Source organism: Dermochelys coriacea, chromosome 16 (assembly GCF_009764565.3).
Source record: "Dermochelys coriacea isolate rDerCor1 chromosome 16, rDerCor1.pri.v4, whole genome shotgun sequence".
In the NCBI taxonomy this organism is placed as follows: Eukaryota; Metazoa; Chordata; order Testudines; family Dermochelyidae; genus Dermochelys; species Dermochelys coriacea.
This window is the reverse complement of record NC_050083.1, coordinates 1,711,812-1,733,384: the sequence shown is the minus strand read 5'-3', so window position 1 is coordinate 1,733,384 and position 21,573 is coordinate 1,711,812. Positions and strand designations below refer to the sequence as shown.

Genomic DNA, 21,573 nt, shown 5'->3' with positions numbered 1-21,573 from the left:
GATCACTCGGGTCAGGAGAGGGATGGGAGGGCAGGCATATAGGAGGGGACTGTTCCACTTGCCTAAAGGACCGTATGCTGAGACCTTCCCTGGAGTAAAACCGGGGGCATTTGGTATTTTTGCGGTTGTAAAGAGGTCTAATGTTGGAAACCCCCACTGTTGAAATATGTGTAGAAGATGGAGTAACCAGTTTGTATGATTTCTAGCACCCGTTTGTCACATGTGATGGTCTTCCAGATTGGATAAAATGGAACTAGACAATATCTGAATGGTTGGGAGAGAGATGGTGTCACCAGCACAGACAGACCTGGGGTTCTCGTGTCCTCAACCAAGGCTTCAAATTTGTTGTCTGGAGGTTGATGGTTGGGACTCAGCTATTGAAGAAGTGGTTTGGCATCCCCTCAGGGGCCTGTGACTCAAATCACCATTGTTGTTGCAAATACATGGTCTGGCAGTAGCGTTGGGGTACATAATAATTTTGCTGTTTTTTCCTGGGTTTTGGTGTATAGATTCCCAAGGATCGGAGTGTCGCTTGTGAATTCTTGAGCGAGTGGAGAGAGTCATCTGCCTTCTTATCAAAGAGTTTGGGACCCTCGAATGGCAAATCCTAAACCATGGATTGCACCTCCTTAGGAAAGCCGGAGAAATGGAACCATGAGGGCTCTCTCATCACAACAACTGTCGCCACTGAACTTCCAGCTGTGTCCGCAGAATCAAGTACGGCTTGCAGGGATGTTTTGGAGATGAGTTGTCCCTCTGATACAAGTGCTGTGAATTGTTCTCTCTTGTCCTCAGAAATAAAATCAGTCAATTCAGACATTTTTGTGTAGTTAATATAGTCATATTTTGCCAGAAATGCCTTGTAGCTGGCTATATGGAGGTGCAGTGAGGCGAGGAATAAGCCTTGCGGCCGAAAAGATCAAGTCTTTTCCACTCTTTGTCATGAGGTGTGGTTTTGAGCTGTTGTTGCCTATCACGTTCCTGGATTGCGTCCACCACTAGGGAATTGGGTGCTGGATGTGAAAAGAGGAACTCTGAGCCCTTGGTTGGTACATAATATTTTTTGTCAGACCTCTTGCAGGTTTTAACAGGGTCCATCAGCACATCATTCATAGAGATTTTGGATGAAGCAGATGTATGCAAAATGTCCACTAGTTTTTGTTGTGTCACTTGGACCTCCTCAAGGAAGAGGTCCAGGGAGCTAGCCACCCTTTTAAATAGATCCTAAAATAGTCTGAAATTGTCCCCTCTATTATTGGGAGGAGGCATAATGATGTCATCTGTGAATAGTGATGGCAAGTGGGTAGGAGGTGCTCCTTCCAGGATCGGGGGTTCTTCCTCATCTTTCTCCGGTTCCTCTGCCACCTTCAAAGATCCAGGCACCGAAGCTACAGATGACTGCTGTATGCCAGGCCTGGATGTGGCAGGCAGTCCCTGTTGTGTGGGGTATGCCGCCCATGGGTTCCAGTATGCCCACTGGGGTGGGGGAGATATGGGGGGCCTCCAGGGCTGGCCGTACCATTGAAAATACTTGGGATCAGTATAATATGTCCCCTGAGAGGGTCCTGAGTTAGTCAGTTCATGGTAGAGAGGAGATTGTGGAGGGATATCTACTTGTCCTTTCTCACTCTCATCCTCCTCTTCACTCGAATAGGGAGGAGCAGATTTTATTGGAGATGCGAGGAGACTCGGTGCCAAGCATGACATGTTCGCGTTGGTGCTGATGATAGGGGAGACAGGAACAGAGCCAACTAAAAGACCCTTGTGGCTGAGAAACTGCTGAGATGTCTGTTTGATTGGCCCCTGAGGCAGTATCATTGTTGGTGCTGGGAGCTGCTGTGTATAAACTGGCACTGAAGGCTGCGTCGCTGTGTGTACCAAGCATGCCTTTGAAGGAGCCACTGGTGCCACGCCGTTGCGTGCGATTCATAGATACTAAGGTCAGAAGGGACCATTCTGATCATCTAGTCCGACCTCCTGCACAGCGCAGGCCACAGAATCTCACCCACCCACTCCTATGAAAAACCTCACCCATGTCTGAGCTATTGAAGTCCTTAAATCATGGTTCAAAGACTTCAAGGAGCAGAGAAGCCTCCCTCAAGTCAACCATGCCCCATGCTACAGAGGAAGGCGAAAAACCTCCAGGGCCTCTCCAATCTGTCCTGGAGGAAAATTCCTTCCTGACCCCAAATATGGCAATCAGCTAAACCCTGAGCATATGGGCAAGATTCACCAGCCAGATACCCAGGAAAGAATTTTCTATAGTAACTCAGATCCCATCCATCTAATATCCCATCTCAGGGGATTTGGCCTATTTACCCTGAATATTTAAAGATCAATTACTTACCAAAATCCCATTATCCCATCATACCATCTCCTCCATAAACTTATCGAGTAGAATCAAAGCGATCTCAGCTTTGGTATTGGCAGTGCCGAGGCATGAGGTTTAGATTTGCCTTTAGTGCCTCTGTCAGAGCCGGCTCATTTAGAGTCTCTGCCTCTAGCGGTATCAGTGGTGCTGGGTGGTCCTGCTGTGTCTATAACCGGTTCTGACAGTGCAGTCGATGCCGGTGCTGAGTGTCCACTCGCGGAACGTCACTTCTTGGCTGATTCCTGCATTGGGGACACGGGTGCCTGCCTTTTTGACAGCTTTTTGGCAGGTTGCTCAGATGCATGGTTGAGGAGGGACCCCTGTCAGAAGTTGTGGTCAGAGAAGTTTCACCAGGAGGGCTCCGGGCTCAGAGGCAGGTTTAAGAGACTTCTCCATAAGGAGGAGCTTTAACTGCAAATCTCTAGTGCTTCTTGTCCTAGCAGCGAGCTTGAGGCAGTGCTGGCACTTCTGAGTTGTGTGCGTTTCGCAGAAGCAGCGAACACACTGATCATGGCCATCTGAGAAAGGTATAGCAAGCTTGCAGTTGAGACAGCGTTTAAAGTCCAGGAAACCAGGCATTCCTGTCAGGGGGGGCTTTCGCCCTCAGAGTGGCTGTGTATTCGAAGGTTCAACTGAAACTTCTCCCCAGCCAGTAGTTCATAAGGAAAGTAAAAGGAAAAAGGGTTTTGTTTTGTTTTAAACTATGTGACAGGGATAAAAGAAAAAGGGAAACAATGTAAATAGCTGTTAATGAGGAAACTAAGAAACTAACTGTTAAACTAATTAACTACTAAGCAGCGAGGCGCTGGTGATTTCTCCAACTCTGTAGCAGAGGGCACAGAGAAGGAACTAAGTGGGGGGGGGTTGGTCACCAGCATCTGTTAACTACCTGAAGCAGCATGAGCCGGGGACCGTGCATGTGCGACCCAACCAGGAACTGCTACTAAAAGTCTCTAAGTACAAGCACAGGGACGCACAAATACCTAAAAAGGAGCACCCCGAGGGACAGCACTCAAAGAAGAACAATTGGAATCAAATCCTCAAAAACCGCAAACACCTGCCAATGCGTGTCCTGACTTGCAGCATGAGCTCTCTCTGGAACATTACTCTGCTCATATGCATGGAATTTCAGGGTGTACTGACATTTACAATAAAAAGAAAACTGATCAAAGGTTCAAAGTAATTCTTCAGTTATACTGTATGTTAATACCCATAGGTAAATTCAAGGGCTGAATTTTTTAACTGAGGCATTGTTTTTATTATCCTGCACTAACAATAACACAACAACAATGTTACAGATCAAGCTGGTGGCCAAATCTCTTCCACACTGCAGGTACCTTTCTGGGGAAAAGATGAGAGAAACCTTTGAAAATATGAACATACATTGGGGTGGTGCACTTAAAGTCCCACTCGGGTTACAGAAATAGATCTACATGGGAAGTTCCATTAGAACAGGCAGAATCCTTCAAATTGCTGGAGTCTTTCAAGGTCACTCATTGCCCTGGCAGATCCACCTACCCCCATCTGCTGTACCCCCCAATCTCTTTTTGCAGAACCACCTGTACATACCCTACAGTCATTAATACAGCAGGTGCAGTTAGACAGATCTGGCAGTGTATGAATAAAAATCCTGGAGAAGCTAAAACTCACCAACAGGAGATGATGATAATAATGATGCTTTGTAGTTATACCATATAGTGTTTTATACCTTCAGTGTGATTTCTAACCCTGGATTATTCAACAGGCACTGTCAACTCCAAAAGCACATTTCTGTCTGAACATCTAAGTAACATCTAAGGTTAAAGGAAACAAATCTCTGTTTTTTTCAGCTTGCTCGCTCTGTGCTTTGACAGCACTTTATGCATGGACAACTTCACCATTTCTCCTGTATAGTCTGTTTCCTCTGCGTGTGGGTCTTTCACAGGTTTGGGAGAGCAATACCTTCAACTCTCTTTGTAAATTGACAGGGGAAGTATGGCCTAGTGGATATCCAGGCTTACAAGGCAGAAAATCCTCAGGTCTAACTCTGGGTGAACCATCAACCTGTTGTATGGTTTTAAACAAATCTCTTAATTCCTCAGTGCCTCAGTTTGCCCACCAATACAATGGGAATTAATTACAATTACATGCTCCGGGGGAGGGTTTGTGAGGATAATTCATTTATGTTTAAGCAGCATTTTGGAGATGTGAAGATGAATATGCAACACAGTATCACTACAAGATGGAATGGAATTCACAGCTTAGGTTAACAAATAACATTCAGTCCCAGAAAGCAGGGAAATATGCAATATCCAGTTGTGCTGATGGAGTGAGGGACCTACACCAGATGCAAATTATAGGGGGCACCTGAGGATTTCTGCCAGGAGTCATTACCTTGTTAATGTCACAATGTAAGGAAACGTAACTACCTCTCCCGGTAATAATCAATGCAAAATGTTAAAGAGAATGGATTTTAAGTGACATTCAGGAGTGAAGCAGATCCCTTAGAAGGATGCAAACTGTATTACTTCTCCCGTAAGGTTGCAAGAGCCCTTTAAATTCCCTTCAGCAGCAGCCATCCCTATTTCACAGGAAAGTTATATGTGCCTCCTTCTTCTCATGGCTTATCTCTTTTAAGCTGATTGGCTTGTAACTCACAAAGTCGGAATCCCCAGATGAGTAATGTGTGGCCTCTTATGTGAGCCTGATTGAGCCAGTACTCAAAGCTGACCATCATATGTTTATGCAGAACCATTCTGGAGCCAAGATTTGTGTCATATCATGGAAGAAACAGCCAATTAGTCACTAGTATCTAGCTCTTCAACAACGCAAAGTGAAAATTTTCATAATTTATGTGCTTTGTTTTTAAACAACATCAATTAAGCTCCAAATGACAGCAGACATTCCTTGCTGGACACGTGCGAGGATGGATTAAATGATTCACTGCAAAGGTGTTTAAATGATTTAGTGTAATATCACATACCTGGATCTAGATTATATTGTTCTAGGAGCCTGAAGACCAGTTTGCTTAACATTTTGTGGTTGAGTTTGTTAGGTCGTAAACCCTGATACTGCCTGTAAACAAAACAAACAAAGCAAGGAAGAAACATCAATGCAAGCAGATAAGATACTTCTCCCTTTTAATAGCAGGGATGTTGTCTGATGCTTGTTGGTGGTGACAACCTCTTTTCCCTCCTCATCTATTACATTTGAGCCTAAACCATTCTTTCCTCCAACTGGGTCTAAATTAGCTGTTACCACTCAAGAAATACATCATGGATAGTTCCCTGAAAACATCCACTCAATGTGCAGCAGCAATCAAAAAAGCAAACAGAATATTAGGAACGATTAGGAAAGGAATAGATAACAAGACAGAAAATATCATACTGCCATTATATAAATCCATGGTACGCCCACACCTTGAATACTGTGAGCAGTTCTGGTCACCCCATCTCAAAAAAGTTGTATTAGGAAGGGAAAAAATTCAGGGAAGGGCAACAAAAATTACTAGGGATATGGAACCACTTCCGTATGAGAGATTAAAAAGACCAGTCGGAGAACACTTCAATCTCTCCAGTCACACGATTACAGACCTGAGAGTGGCTATCCTTCAACAAAAAAAACTTCAAAAACAGACTCCAACGAGAGACTGCTGAATTGGAATTAATTTGCAAACTGGATACAATTAACTTAGGCTTGAATAGAGACTGGGAGTGGATGAGTCATTACATAAAGTAAAACTATTTCCCCATGTTATTTCTCCCTCCCACCCCACCCCTCCTCAGACGTTCTTGTTAACTGCTGGAAATGGCCCACCTTCATTATCACCACAAAAGGTTTTCCTCTTTCCCCCCCTCCTTCCTGCTGGTAATAGCTCATCTTAAGTGATCACTCTCCTTACAATGTGTACGATAAAACCCATTGTTTCATGTTCTCTGTGTGTGTGTATATAAATCTCCCCACTGTATTTTCCACGGAATGCATCCGACGAAGTGAGCTGTAGCTCACGAAAGCTTATGCTCAAATAAATTTGTTAGTCTCTAAGGTGCCACAAGTACTCCTTTTCTTTTTTGCGAATACAGACTAACATGGCTGCTACTCTGAAACCTGTTATTATGCAAGGCACTGAATTTAGCTGTGTGGAGTGGAAATCTATCAACTTCATGAAAAAACTCGTACAGATACAGACAGACATCATCTTCCTCTCCAAATGCAAACAGATGGACATCATACCAAAAGGACTGAAGGTAAAAAATCCATTACAATCTACATACCACACAAACCATGCTGACAGCTTGTGCCACACACTCTCAAAGAAACTGCTTAACCACCTATCAACATCCTCTACAGCAAACAGGGAAAGTTTAAGAATGAGCTCTCAAAACTGGATACTCTCATAAAGAACCAATCTTCCACACAAACTTCCTCGTGGCTGGACTTTACAAAAACTAGACAAGCCATCTACAACACACACTTTGCTTCTCTACAAAAGAAAAAGGACACTAAACTCTCGAAACTACTACATGCCACAAGGGGCCACAACGGTGGTTCCCTTAACCCACCCAGCAATATTGTTAATCTGTCCCACTATACTCTTAGCCCAGCAGAAGAATCTGTCCTATCTTGGGGCTTCTCCTTTTGTCCCCCACACCCCCATTCTGTGGTGACCTAGAATCCTATTTTCGAAGTCTCAGACTCAAGGAATATTTCCAACATACTTCTAACAACCGTATTAACCCACAGGGACCTTCCTACCAACACTACAAAAAGAAGGATTCTGGGTGGAGACCTCCTGAAGGTCAAAACAACAGACTGGACTTCTACATAGAGTGCTTCCGCCGACATGCACAGGCTGAAATTGTGGAAAAGCAGCATCACTTGCCCCATAACCTCAGCCGTGCAGAACACAATGCCATCCACAGCCTCAGAAACAACTCTGACATCATGATCAAAAAGACTGACAAAGGAGGTGCTGTCGTCATCATGAATAGGTCGGAATATGAACAAGAGGCTACTAGGCAGCTCTCCAACACCACTTTCTACAAGCCATTACCCTCTGATCCCACTGAGGGTTCCTTTAAACTAGGAATTGGGGGGAGATGGATGGGAGATGTCCAGAAAATCTCCACGCCAGATTTTAGCATTGAGAGGGAAGAAGATGAAGTAAGAAAGGATACAGCCATGGGTAGGAGAATGTATATAAGGAGCGAGGGCGGTGTGGATACTAGTCTAATTGGTTATACTGGCTGTAGAATGACTGTGCCTAATAGGGTACAAAATGTGAGCGAGGCCAAACAGCAAAAATTAAGATGTTTGTACACCAATGCGAGGAGTCTAGGTAACAAAATGGAGGAACTAGAGCTACTGGTGCAGGAAGTGAAACCAGATATTCTAGGGATAACAGAAACATGGTGGAATAGTAGTCATGACTGGACTACAGGTATTGAAGGGTATGTGCTGTTTAGGAAAGACAGAAACAAAGGTAAAGGGGGTGGAATAGCATTGTATATCAATGATGAGTTAGAATGTAAAGAAATAAGAAGCGATGCAATGGATAAGACAGAGTCTGTCTGGGCAAAAATTACATTGGGGAAGAAAACTAGTAAAGCCTCTCCTACGATAGTGCTCGGGGTGTGCTATAGACCTCCGGGATCTAATTTGGATATGGATAGAGCCCTTTTTAATGTCTTTAATCAAGTAAATACTAATGGAAACTGCGTGATCATGGGAGACTTTAACTTCCCAGATATAGACTGGAGGACCAGTGCTAGTAATAATAATAGGGCTCAGATTTTCCTAGATGCGATAGCTGATAGATTCCTTCATCAAGTAGTTACTGAACCGACTAGAGGGGATGCCATTTTAGATTTAATTTTGGTGAGTAGCGAGGACCTCATAGAAGAAATGGTTGTAGGGGACAATCTTGGCTCAAGTGATCATGAGCTAATTCAGTTCAAACTAAATGGAAGGATTAACAAAAATAAATCTGCAACTAGGGTTTTTGATTTCAAAAGGGCTGACTTTCAAAAATTAAGGAAATTAGTTAGGGAAGTGGATTGGACTGAAGAACTTATGGATCTAAAGGTAGAGGAGGCCTGGGATTACTTTAAATCAAAACTGCAGAAGCTATCGGAAGCCTGTAACCCAAGAAAGGGGAAAAAATTCATAGGAAGGAGTTGTAGACCAAGCTGGATGAGCAAGCATCTCAGAGAGGTGAATAAGAAAAAGCAGAAAGCCTACAGGGAGTGGAAGATGGGAGGGATCAGCAAGGAAAGCTACCTAATTGAGGTCAGAAGATGTAGGGATAAAGTGAGAGAGGCTAAAAGTCGAGTAGAGTTGGAATTAAAAACCAATAGTAAAAGGTTCTATAGCCATATAAATAAGAAGAAAACTAAGAAGGAAGAAGTGGGGCCGCTTAACACTGAGGATGGAGTGGAGGTTAAAGATAATCTAGGCATGGCCCAATATCTAAACAAATACTTTGCCTCAGTCTTTAATAAGGCTAAAGAGGATCTTAGGGATAATGGTAGCATGACAAATGGGAAGGAGGATATAGAGGTAGATATTACCATATCAGAGGTAGAAGCGAAACTGAAACAGCTTAATGGGACTAAATCGGGGGGCCCAGATAATCTTCATCCAAGAATATTAAAGGAATTGGCACCTGAAATTGCAAGACCATTAGCAAGAATTTTTAATGAATCTGTAAACTCAGGAATAGTACTGAATGATTGGAGAATTGCTAATATAGTTCCTATTTTTAAGAAAGGAAAAAAAAGTGATCCGGGTAACTACAGGCCAGTTAGTTTGACATCTGTAGTATGCAAGGTCCTGGAAAAAATCTTGAAGGAGAAATTCGTTAAGGACATTGAAGTCAATGGTAAATGGGACAAAATACAACATGGTTTTACAAAAGGTAGATCGTGCCAAACCAATCTAATCTCCTTTTTTGAAAAAGTAACAGATTTTTTAGATAAAGGAAATGCAGTGGATCTAATTTACCTGGATTTCAGTAAGGCATTTGATACCGTGCCACATGGGGAATTATTAGTTAAATTGGAGAAGATGGGGATCAATATGAACATCAGAAGGTGGATAAGGAATTGGTTAAAGGGGAGACTGCAACGGCTCCTACTGAAAGGCGAACTGTCAGGTTGGAGGGAGGTTACCAGTGGAGTTCCTCAGGGATCGGTTTTGGGACCAATCTTATTTAATCTTTTTATTACTGACCTACGCACAAAAAGTGGGAGTGTGCTAATAAAGTTTGCAGATGATACAAAGCTGGGAGGTATTGCCAATTCGGAGAAGGATCGGGATATTATACAGGAGGATCTGGATGACCTTGTAAACTGGAGTAATAGTAATAGGATGAAATTTAATAGTGAGAAGTGTAAGGTTATGCATTTAGGGATTAATAACAAGAATTTTAGCTATAAGTTGGGGACGCATCAATTAGAAGTAACGGAAGAGGAGAAGGACCTTGGAGTATTGGTTGATCATAGGATGACTATGAGCTGCCAATGTGATATGGCTGTGAAAAAAGCTAATGCGGTTTTGGGATGCATCAGGAGAGGCATTTCCAGTAGGGATAAGGAGGTTTTAGTACCGTTATACAAGGCACTGGTGAGACCTCACCTAGAATACTGTGTGCAGTTCTGGTCTCCCATGTTTAAAAAGGATGAATTCAAACTGGAGCAGGTACAGAGAAGGGCTACTAGGATGATCCGAGGAATGGAAAACTTGTCTTATGAAAGGAGACTTAAGGAGCTGGGCTTGTTTAGCCTAACTAAAGGAAGGTTGAGGGGAGATATGATTGCTCTCTATAAATATATCAGAGGGATAAATATAGGAGAGGGAGAGGAATTATTTAAGCTCAGCACCAATGTGGACACAAGAACAAATGGGTATAAACTGGCCACCAGGAAGTTTAGACTTGAAATCAGACGAAGGTTTTTAACCATCAGAGGAGTGAAGTTTTGGAATAACCTTCCAAGGGAAGCAGTGGGGGCAGAAGATCTATCTGGTTTTAAGATTCTACTCGATAAGTTTATGGAGGAGATGGTATGATGGGATAATGGGATTTTGGTAAGTAATTGATCTTTAAATATTCAGGGTAAATAGGCCAAATCCTCTGAGATGGGATATTAGATGGATGGGATCTGATTTACTATAGAAAACTCTTTCCTGGGTATCTGGCTGGTGAATCTTGCCCATGTGCTCAGGGTTTGGCTGATTGCCATGTTTGGGGTCGGGAGGGAGTTTTCCTCCAGGGCAGATTGGAGAGGCCCTGGAGGTTTTTTTGCCTTCCTCTGTAGCATGGGGCATGGTTGACTGGAGGGAGGCTTCTCTGCTCCTTGAAGTTTTGAACCATGATTTGAGGACTTCAATAGCTCAGACATGGGTGAGGTTTTTCATAGGAGTGGGTGGGTGACATTCTGTGGCCTGAGCTGTGCAGGAGGTCGGACTAGATGATCAGAGTGGTCCCTTCTGACCTTAGTATCTATGAATTTATGAATCTATGAGGGTTACCAAAAGAAACTACAGCATTTGCTCAAGAAACTCCCTGAAAAAGCACAAGAACAAATCCACACAGACACACCCCTAGAACCCCGACCTGGGGTATTCTATCTGCTACCCAAGATCCATAAACCTGGAAATCCTGGATGCCCCATCATCTCAGGCATTGGCACCCTGACAGCAGGATTGTCTGGCTATGTAGACTCCCTCCTCAGGCCCTACGTTACCAGCACTCCCAGCTATCTTCGAGACACCACTGACTTCCTGAGGAAACTACAATCCATTGGTGATCTTCCTAAAAACACCATCCTAGCCACTATGGATGTAGAAGCCCTCTACACCAACACTTCACACAAAGATGGACTACAAGCCGTCAGGAACAGTATCCCCGATAATGTCACGGCTAACCTGGTGGCTGAACTTTGTGACTTTGTCCTCACCCATAACTATTTCACATTTGGGGACAACGTATACCTTCAAATCAGCGGCACTGCCATGGGTACCCGCATGGCCCCACAGTATGCCAACGTTTTCATGGCTGACTTAGAACAACACTTCCTCAGCTCTCGTCCCCTAATGCCCCTACTCTACTTACGCTACATTGATGACATCATCATCATCTGGACCCATGGAAAAGAAGCCCTTGAGGAATTCCACTAGGATTTCAACAATTTCCATCCCACCATCAACCTCAACCTGGACCACTCCACACAAGAGAGCCACTTCCTGGACACTACAGTGCTAATAAGCAATGGTCACATAAACACCACCCTATATCGGAAACCTACTGACCGCTATTCCTACCTACATGCCTCTAGCTTTCATCCAGATCACACCACACGATCCATTGTCTACAGCCAAGCTCTACGATATAACCGCATTTGCTCCAACCCCTCAGACAGAGACAAACACCTACAAGATCTCTATCATGCATTCTTACAACTACAATACCCACCTGCTGAAGTGAAGAAACAGATTGACAGAGCCAGAAGAGTACCCAGAAGTCACCTACTACAGGACAGGCCCAACAAAGAAAATAACAGAACGCCACTAGCCATCACCTTCAGCCCCCAACTAAAACCTCTCCAACGCATCATCAAGGATCTATAACCTATCCTGAAGGACAACCCATCACTCTCACAGATCTTGGGAGACAGGTCAGTCCTTGCTTACAGATAGCCCCCCAACCTGAAGTAGATACTCACCAGCAACCACACACCACACAACAGAACCACTAACCCAGGAACCTATCCTTGCAACAAAGCCCATTGCCAACTCTGTCCACATATCTATTCAGGGGACACCATCATAGGGCCTAATCACATCAGCCACACTATCAGAGGCTCCTTCACCTGAGCATCTACTAATGTGATATATGCCATCATGTGCCAGCAATGCCCCTCTGTCATGTACATTGGTCAAACTGGACAGTCTCTACGTAAAAGAATAAATGGACACAAATCAGACGTCAAGAATTATAACATTCAAAAACCAGTCGGAGAACACTTCAATCTTTCCGGTCACACGATTACAGACCTGAGAGTGGCAATACTTCAACAAAAAAACTTCAAAAACAGACTCCAAGGAGAGAGTGCTGAATTGGAATTAATTTGCAAACTGGATACAATTAACTTAGGCTTAGAAAGAGACTGGGAGTGGATGAGTCATTACATAAAGTAAAACTATTTCCCCATGTTATTTCTCCCTTCACCCTACCCCCCACTGTTCCTCAAACGTTCTTGTTAACTGCTGGAAATGGCCCACCTTCATTATCACCACAAAAGGTTTTCCTCTTTCCCTCCCTCTTTCCTGCTGGTAATAGCTCATCTTAAGTGATCACTCTCCTTACAGTGTGTACGATAAAACCCATTGTTTCATGTTCTCTGTGTGTGTATATAAATCTCCCCACTGTATTTTCCACGGAATGCATCCGACGAAGTGAGCTGTAGCTCACGAAAGCTTATGCTCACATAAATTTGTTAGTCTCTAAGGTGCCACAAGTACTCCTTTTCTTTTTTGCGAATACAGACTAACACGGCTGCTACTCTGAAAGCTATTAAAAAGACTGGGACTCTTACATTTGGAAAAGAAAAACTAAGTAGGGGTATGATAGAGGTCTATAAGATCATGACTGGTGTGAAGAAAGTGAATAAGGAAGTGTTATTTACTCCTTCACATAATACAAGAACCAGCGGTCACCCAATGAAATTAATAGGCAGCAGGTTTAAAACAAACAAAGGGAAGTACTTCTTTACACAACACACAGTCACGCTGTGGAACTCATTGCCAGGGGATGTTTTGAAGACCAAAACTATAATTAAGTTCTAACAAGAAGTAGATAAGTTCATGGAGGATAGGTCTATCAGTGGCTTTTTGCGAAGATGGTCATGGATTCAACCCCATGCCCCTGGCATCTTAAGCCTCTGACTGCCAGATGCTGGAAGTGGATGACAGGAGATGGATCACTCGATAATTGCCCTGTTCTGTTCATTCTCTCTAAAGCACCTGGTATGAGCCACCATCAGAAGACAGGATACTGGCCTAGATGGACCACTGGTCTGACCCAGTCTGGTCATTCTTATGTTCTGGAAAGTCCTAGCCAATAAAGCCTCCATATGGTCCAATTAAACCTTCAAAACACTGCTTCTGAGACAGCAGCAAGGTGGAGAGCTTACTTTAAGGTAAGTGCTGCTCTTTCTATCAGTTAGCTGATACTTGTGCCTTCGTCAGTCTCCGATTCTCCATTCAAGGGCTTTATGAGTTCACATCAGGACCTGACTTCCAGCAACCTAGTACATAAGACCCACTCTGCTTTTATTAGCATTGTATCTGCTGCATGTATGCTGTTATTTTGATTGCACTGCTGGTGCTTACTTGGCATAAGCCACTTTAGTGGGAGGTGGTTTATAAATTAAAAAACAACCCTGATAATTTCACTGGAAAAGGAATGATGAGTATATACATTTCTTGTTTTTTGCCACTGTATCATGGGAATACTAGACACGCATGCATGGAGTGACTGCAAAGGCTTTTTACTTTGACTAGGGCTATCTGCAGATGGGTCCCTCACAACTGCACCATTTCCTGGCTTAGCACTGCTATCTGAAGCTGACGGAAAGGGAATTTTCAGTTAAAAATTCAACTTAAATCAGGGTTACCAACTGATGATCCTCATTCTCATCCCCTCATCTCTCTGCCAGATATGAACAATGGATATTGCGACTCTCAGCCTTCCACAGCAAAGCCCCAGAGTCAGACGGCTGTTGAGGTCTCCTGGATAAGTTCTACTTCAATGTTTTCATTTTTAGCCTCCCCGTGCAAAGTGCTCAGCCCCTGACACTTCCAATGACATCAATAGGAGTGATAGGCGCTCAGTGCCTCACAGAATAAGGCCTTCGGAAAGACCAAATTTCACAGTTACCAGAATTTTTCCCTTCTCTGATGGGAAGTGACTTACTCTGTGACTTTTAACATGTTATTAGTGAATGTAGAAAGAGCACTGCAAATCATATTGTCCTTAGCTGATAGCTATTTAGCACCTGGTCATAATGTTATATAATATTGTATGCTGTTTGGATATAAGAAGGACAAAACGCTGGAAAATAGAATAATCTACCTTGAAATATCTGTAGTATTAAAATTAGGTTCACACCACATATCCAGGGTCTGCAAGAGTTTGCACTGGAGATCAGGATATTCTGCCACATAAGCCTCCACTAGGTTAGTTTTCTCTTGAAGTAGCAATGGAGTGCACATCTAGGAAGAAAAATAGTTTTACACTTGTAAAGCACTACAGAGACATTGTGCTCTATACCTAGGGCAGACTGTGGCCCATCGCATTGGCTCAGCAGCACTGGCCACAGCACTGGAGAGGCGGAGCTAAGTCTCCAGCAACTCCCAGCCTACAGGCATAGGAGCAGAAGCAGTCCCATTTTGCTGCTGCTCAGAATGTGGATAGTGAGCCTTATACCCCTGCATGGTGCTCAGGATGGGCCACACTCTGTCTCAAAGTCTTCGATACCTAGGTCTGTAAAAGTGCTTGAAAAAAGTTTTCTGAATTGCTTCAACATTAAAAAAATATTTCTACATTGAAATATGCTTAAAGGAAGTTTTCTACACAGAATTTTCAACACAAATATTACCAATAACATTACAAACCTTCTGCATTATAATTTATTTAACCAAGGCCACCTCTTACCACCACGTAGGCAGAAAATACCTGTTATCTTCCTACACCCATTATTCTGAATGGGGAGAGCAGGGGAGGAGATGAGATTATTTTTGCATTTAATAAGCCTTATTACAGAAACAATAATTTGCAAAACAGAATCAACACAGCTGGAGTTTCATCCCAGTTAGAAAAATATTCTATTAAGATGGAATGTGGTATAAAAAAATCTTTCAGTCACTTCACAGACTGAAATGTCATTTTTAGCAGCTCCCTGGCGACTTCTTGCAAATTAGATATTAGTGTATAGTACTGGTATATAACTTCCACTTTTGTGCAAGACTGTGCATTTTGTTTAGCAAAGGATACATATGATGATAGAGAAGACTACAAGGGAAACAGACTTACCTTCTCCACATCTAGTTCCAGCTGTAAGTTTAGCTTTATACTCAGAATGGCTGCCTAGAAAACACAAAAGGTAGAAAATATTTCTGGTTGTAGAGGAGAATGTGCGTTTGGGAGGGCTTATAAACAGATGTGTTTCTAAACTGAAGTATAGATGGTTTATACACATTTTCCACAGAATGATTCTTTTTATTGTTACATTTTGAATGTGCTAATTAAATGCACTTGGCTGCACAGATTTCATTTAGAAATCCACAAAAACATTATCAGTGGCACTACATGTTTTAAATGGTATTAAACCTCAGAAAAAAAAATTCTGAGATCAAGCACTCTATTAAAAACTTAGAACGAAAAACCAGAGTCCCTAGTCAAGTGTTTGGAAAGACTCAATTGACAGGTAATTTTCTCCGGAATATACATTTAAAAAACGGAACAAAAAAGGATATTTATGAATTAACTTGAACACAAATCTTGCTGCTTTTAAATTTTCTATGTGGTTATATTTTGTGAAAACACCTCATTCACAAATGTGAATACAACTAAAATAAGATTTTTAGTTCCAATCACTTAAATGTAGCTCCACATACACTAGATGCGATGAATCACAAATAAAAGGATGATAATTATATTGTGCCCTTTTATGCTGTGTTCTGAACATTGATGAACTAAGTCTTGTAATCCCCATGTGAAGTTCCTCAGAATCAGTATCCTAATTTTGCAGATGGGAAAGCGAGCCACAGAGTGGCAAAATGATTTGAGGAAGGTCACATAAGCAGTCAGTGGCATAAGCAGGAATAGAACCAAGATCTTCTGCATTCAAATCCTATGTTTTAACCCCAAGAACTTGCTTCCATACTGGCTTCAGTTTCCCTCCTCTACTAGGTGCAACTCCCACCCTAGTACAATAAGGTGATACAAAACAAAGGATAACTGTTGCTCGTGAATTCAAAATCAATACACCCATACCATTCTGCCAGGGGGTTGCTAAAACATGTTCTTTGAGCCCTGATTCAGCAAGGCACATAAACAGTCCTTAAGCCCATCCCTATTCAGCAAATCACTTAACCATGCACTCAAGTCTCAGGCCTTGTCTACACTACCAGGTTTTGTCGCCAAAACTGCCGTTTGTCGACCCAAACAGTGAGTGCATACACACTGCAACTTTTGTTGGGGGAAAATACCTGAGACAAAATTCATCCACCCTCACGAGAGATTTAACTCTTTTTCCTCTACATTTTTGTTGACAAAGTGCAAGTGTAGACACCACGTTTCATTTCATCGCTTTAATTGGCCTAAAAGGAGGTATCCCACAATGCCCACCCTGACCCATCCCATCTGATCAGCAGTTTAAACTCCACTGCCCTGCAGCCAGGTAAACAACCATCCGCCCCTCCCCCTTAGAAGCCCCGGGAATTTTGGAAATTCTATTTCCTGTTTGCTCGGCGTGGAGAGGTCTCATCGTATTTTCCCAGGTGACCATGGAGGCTTATCGCAGCAAACGCTGTCCCGCTTGGACCACAGGAGATCTGTTGGATCTGCTCAGTATATGGGGAGAGGAGGCTGTGCAGTCCCTGATGCACTTGTGTCAGGATTCCTTCCCCACTCTGAACTCTGGGGTACAGATTTGGGGACCCACATGAAAGCTCCCTACGCTTATTTCTGCCAACTTAGGTTAAAACCTGGTACGCTGCCTCCACCAAGCAATTTAACAAAGAATCAGAGAAGAGCCCACTTGGAGATGTCTTCCCCCAAAATATCCCGCAAGCCTTACACTCCCCCTTTCCTGGGGAGGCCTGAGAATAATATCCTAACCAATTGGTTACAAAATGATCAAAGACCCAAACCCCTGGGTCTTGGAACAATGGAAATAATCAGTCAGGTTCTTAAAAGAAGGATTTTATTAAAAAAAAAGAAAAGAAAAGAAAGGTAAAAGAATCACCTCTGGAAAATCAGGATGGAAAATACTTTACAGGGTAATCAGATTCAAAACACAGAGGATCCCCCTCTGAGAAAAACCTTAAAGTTACAGAAAACAGGAATAAACCTCCCTCTTAACACAGGGAAAATTCACAAAAAACAAAAGATAAACTAATCCACCTTGCCTGGCTTACCTATACTGGTTGCAATATTGGAGACTTGGATTAGGATGCTTTGGAGAAGATGGATTTCTGTCTGGCCTCTCTCAGATCCAAGAGAGAACAACATGTAAACAAAGACCACAAACAAAAGCCTCCTCCCCTGCCAAGATTTGAAAGTATCTTTTGTCCCCATTGGTTCCTTTGGTCAGGTGCCAACCAGGTTATTTGAGCTTCTTAACCCCTTAAAGGTAAAGAGAAATTTTAGGCTACCCTTATGGTTATGACAGCTTGAGACGTAGGAACTGGGACACCTATGGGCAGATTTCCCAAGGCTTGTGCAAAAAGGGCTATGATGGGGACATGCCAGAGTGCAGAGCAAAGATACAGGAGCTGAGGCAGGCATACCATAAGGCGAGGGAGGGAAACTGTTGCTCAGGTGCTTCACCTAAGACCTGCTGGTTCTATAAGGAGCTGGATGTTATCCTCAGTCGTGACCCCACCTCCATCACCAAGAGCCCCGTGGATAGTTTGGAGGGCATAGAGGCAGCAGAAAGAGGACCTAACCCAGAAGACGAAGTTATTAATGAAGAGGTGGAGTTAGACGAGAATGTACAGCTCCCAGTGCAGTCGCCCGCTGGGATGGGCAGTCAGCCAGGAACCATTCTCCACCCCAGAGGTGTCTAGCCAGTCTCAGCTGTTGCTGTCTGGTGAGCAAGAAGCAGGAGATGAGATTTCTGGTAAGTGGCTGTGGTTTGTGTAGTATGGAGGTGGGTTCAGGGTACAGAAATGTGGGAGGCCGGCTGTGTTTCTGTGAGCTGGACATTTCCCTGTGTAGCTAATCAGTATGGTGGAACAGGGTGCTGATGAACGCTGAGATCTCACAGGAATCCTCCAGAGAGATCTCCAGGAAAGTTTCCTGGAGGTACTCGGTAATCCTCTGATGAAGTTTCCATGGCAGAGTAGCTTTGTTCCTTCCCCCATTGTAGGAAACTTTCCCACACCACTGGTCAATCACTTCTACAGGGACCAAAGCAGCACATAGGCGAGCAGCATAGGAAGCAGGGCAGAAGCCACAAGCATGGAGTAGATGTAGCCTCGTTTCCCTGCTTACCCTTAGCAGTGAGATGTCTGCTAGAATGACCCCCACCTGTGGAAAAGTGTGGAAGAATTTTTAGAATTTGTTCCCTAGAATGCTGCATCACAACCCTTGCAAACAGTGTGTGTTCTTTTCCCCATGTGAAGTAGCCCCCTCCCCGCCCCTGCCAACACTCCCTATGCTTTGGCTGTTCACGGAGATGTGTGCCTGGCTAGGGTCAGTGAGAAAGTGATGGCAACTTTGCAAAAGGTGTACTTAACAACAACGTTTCAATGCTGTGCGTGAATTTAACAATCCGACTTCTGTGCATCAACCCCTGTGCTTCACCAGATGTGGCCTTCAGGAACACCCCACGCACCCCAGCCAAGCGTCTCCACCAGATAAGAAAGCGCCCAAGACGCAGCAAAGAAGACATGTTCTGGGAGGTCCTGAAGTGCTGCAATGCAGAAAAAAGGGAATGAAAGGAGTGCTGGGAAGCCAAACGGCCAGATAGAAAAGAGAATCATGTGTTTAAGGATGCTACTAAGCAGATGATTAAAGTAATGGAGGAGCACACACAGATGCTGAAGTCCTTAATAATGAGGTAGACTGAGCAGACTAGTGCTTGACCTCATCTGCAGCACATTCAGAGCTCTTTTCCATGCCTCCCCCCAAACTCCGCCCGCACATTCCTTTCCACCTTCCAGGGCTTCTCGGTTTCCCCTTCACTCCACCCACGCAGACAACTTTCACAATGATAGCTGGACCTACACACAGCTGCGAGATTCTGCCCTTCCCTGGCTCCTCCTTTCCCACCAAGCATCTGTGTGTTTGTGTGTGCCGTTTCTTGTGCAATAAAAGCAAACTTTTATAATGGTAAATCATCTTTATTTTTTTTCTACAAGATGGAATTGCAGGCATTGCCAATACATGCACAGGCATTGTAATCACTTTCTTACAGGAATACAAGACCCCCAAATGTCACCATTGCCTCCTAGGGAAACTACATGTGATGTAACATTGAAGCAGCTCAGACAGAGATATAAATTTCTGGTGGTTATTGTCAAAGTGCTGCCTCAAAGTCTCCCTGATTCAAATAGCTCCCCTCTGGGCTCCTCTGACAGCCCTGGTATCTGGCTGCTCAAAATCAGCAGCCAAGCGGTCTGCCTCAGCACTCGACCCCTGAGCAAACCTTTCACCTTTAGCTTCACAGAGATTATGCAACATACAGCTATGACCATAGGAATATTATCCTCAGTGAGGTCCAACCTGCCATAAAGGCATCGCCAGCGTGCCTTTAATCTGCCAAAGGCACGTTCCACTGTCATCCAGCACCTACTAAGCCTGTTCTTGAACTGCTCCTTGTTGCTCTCCAGGTGTCCTGTGTAATGTTTTATGAGCCATGGGATACGCAGGGTCCCCCAAGATCATTATGGCCGTTTCAACACTCCCCACTGTAATCTTCTGGTTAGGAAAGAAAGTCCCCATTTGCAGCTTTCTCTACAGGCTGGTGTTCCTGAAGATGAGTGCATCATGCACCTTCCCAGACCACCCCGTCTTGATGTCAGTGAAACGCCCATGGTGACCTACAAGCACCTGCAACACCACAGAAAAGTACCCCTTCCTATTGATATATTCCATCGCAAGGTGCTCTGGAGCCAAAATTGGAAAACGTGTGCCATCTATTGCCCTTCCATAGTTTGGGAAACCCATTTCTGCAAAGCCATTCACTAATTCATGCATATTTCCTAGAGTCACGGTCCTTCATAGCAGAATGCGATTTATTGCCCTGGACACTTGCATTAACGCAGCGCCAATGGTCAACTTCCCCATTCCAAATTGATTTGCGACCAACCGGTAGCAGTCTGGAGTTGCCAACTTCCACACAGCAATTGCCACATGCTTCTCTACCAAGAGGCAGGTCTGGGGCGAGCTCCGCGCACAGTTCCAGGAAGGCAACTTTCCGCATCCAAAAGATCTGTAAGTCAAGGCTCATCATCCCACATCTGCAGGACGATACAATCCCACATAGACAAACATAAATTGCTGCACAAAAGTCAACATGGCTTCTGTCAAGGGAGAGCATGTCTTACTAATCTATTAGAGTTCTTTGAGGGGCTCAACAAACATGTGGACAAGGGGGACCCAGTGGACATTGTGTACTTAGATTTCCAGATAGCCTTTGACAAGGTCCCTCACCAAAGGCTCTTATGTAAATTAAGTTGTCATGGGATAAGAGGGAAGATCCTTTCATGGCTTGAGAACTGGTTAAAAGACAGGGAACAAAGAATAGGAATAAATGGTAAATTTTCAGAATGGAGAGGGGTAACTAGTGGTGTTCCCCAAGGGTCAGTCCTCAGACCAATCCTATTCAACTTATTCATAAATGATCTGGAGAAAGGGGTAAACAGTGAGGTGGCAAAGTTTGCAGATGATACTAAACTGCTCAAGATAGTTAAGACCAAAGCAGACTGTGAAGAACCTCAAAAAGATCTCACAAAACTAAGTGATTGGGTAACAAAATGGCAAATGAAATTTAATGTGGATAAATGTAAAGTAATGCACATTGAAAAAAATAACCCCAATTATACATATAGTATGATGGGGGCTAATTTAGCTACAACTAATCAGGAGAAAGATCTTGGAGTTATCGTGGATAGTTCTCTGAAGACGTTCACGCAGTGTGCAGCGGCAGTCAAAAAAGCAAATGGGATGTTAGGAATCATTTGAAAAGGGATAGAGAATAAGACAGATTTCAGAGTAGCAGCCGTGTTAGTCTGTATTCGCAAAAAGAAAAGGAGTACTTGTGGCACCTTAGAGACTAACAAATTTATTAGAGCATAAGCTTTCGTGAGTTACAGCTCACTTCATCGGATCCGATGAAGTGAGCTGTAACTCACGAAAGCTTATGCTCTAATAAATTTGTTAGTCTCTAAGGTGCCACAAGTACTCCTTTTATTTTTGAGAATAAGACAGAGAA

The 21,573-nt window shown here is 43.5% G+C and overlaps 1 protein-coding gene and 1 long non-coding RNA gene across 10 annotated transcripts in view; one reads left to right on the top strand and one right to left on the bottom strand.

Annotated features, from left to right (window-relative positions):
* Window positions 1–21,573, bottom strand: part of EXD3 (exonuclease 3'-5' domain containing 3) — a 585,677-nt gene that overhangs the window by 396,452 nt on the left and 167,652 nt on the right. For all 9 annotated transcript variants that reach the window (XM_038374189.2, XM_038374190.2, XM_043498834.1 and 6 more), the window contains 3 exons: window positions 15,444–15,497; window positions 14,484–14,623; window positions 5,334–5,425 (listed from right to left, as the gene is read on the bottom strand). In XM_038374189.2, coding sequence (XP_038230117.1) covers window positions 5,334–5,425; window positions 14,484–14,623; window positions 15,444–15,497 — 286 coding nt within the window. The remainder of the gene's footprint in view (window positions 1–5,333; window positions 5,426–14,483; window positions 14,624–15,443; window positions 15,498–21,573) is intronic.
* On the top strand, window positions 18,211–19,052 carry LOC122456895. Its single transcript, XR_006276054.1, has 2 exons — window positions 18,211–18,255; window positions 18,945–19,052. It is a non-coding gene; the product is annotated as an uncharacterized LOC122456895 (long non-coding RNA).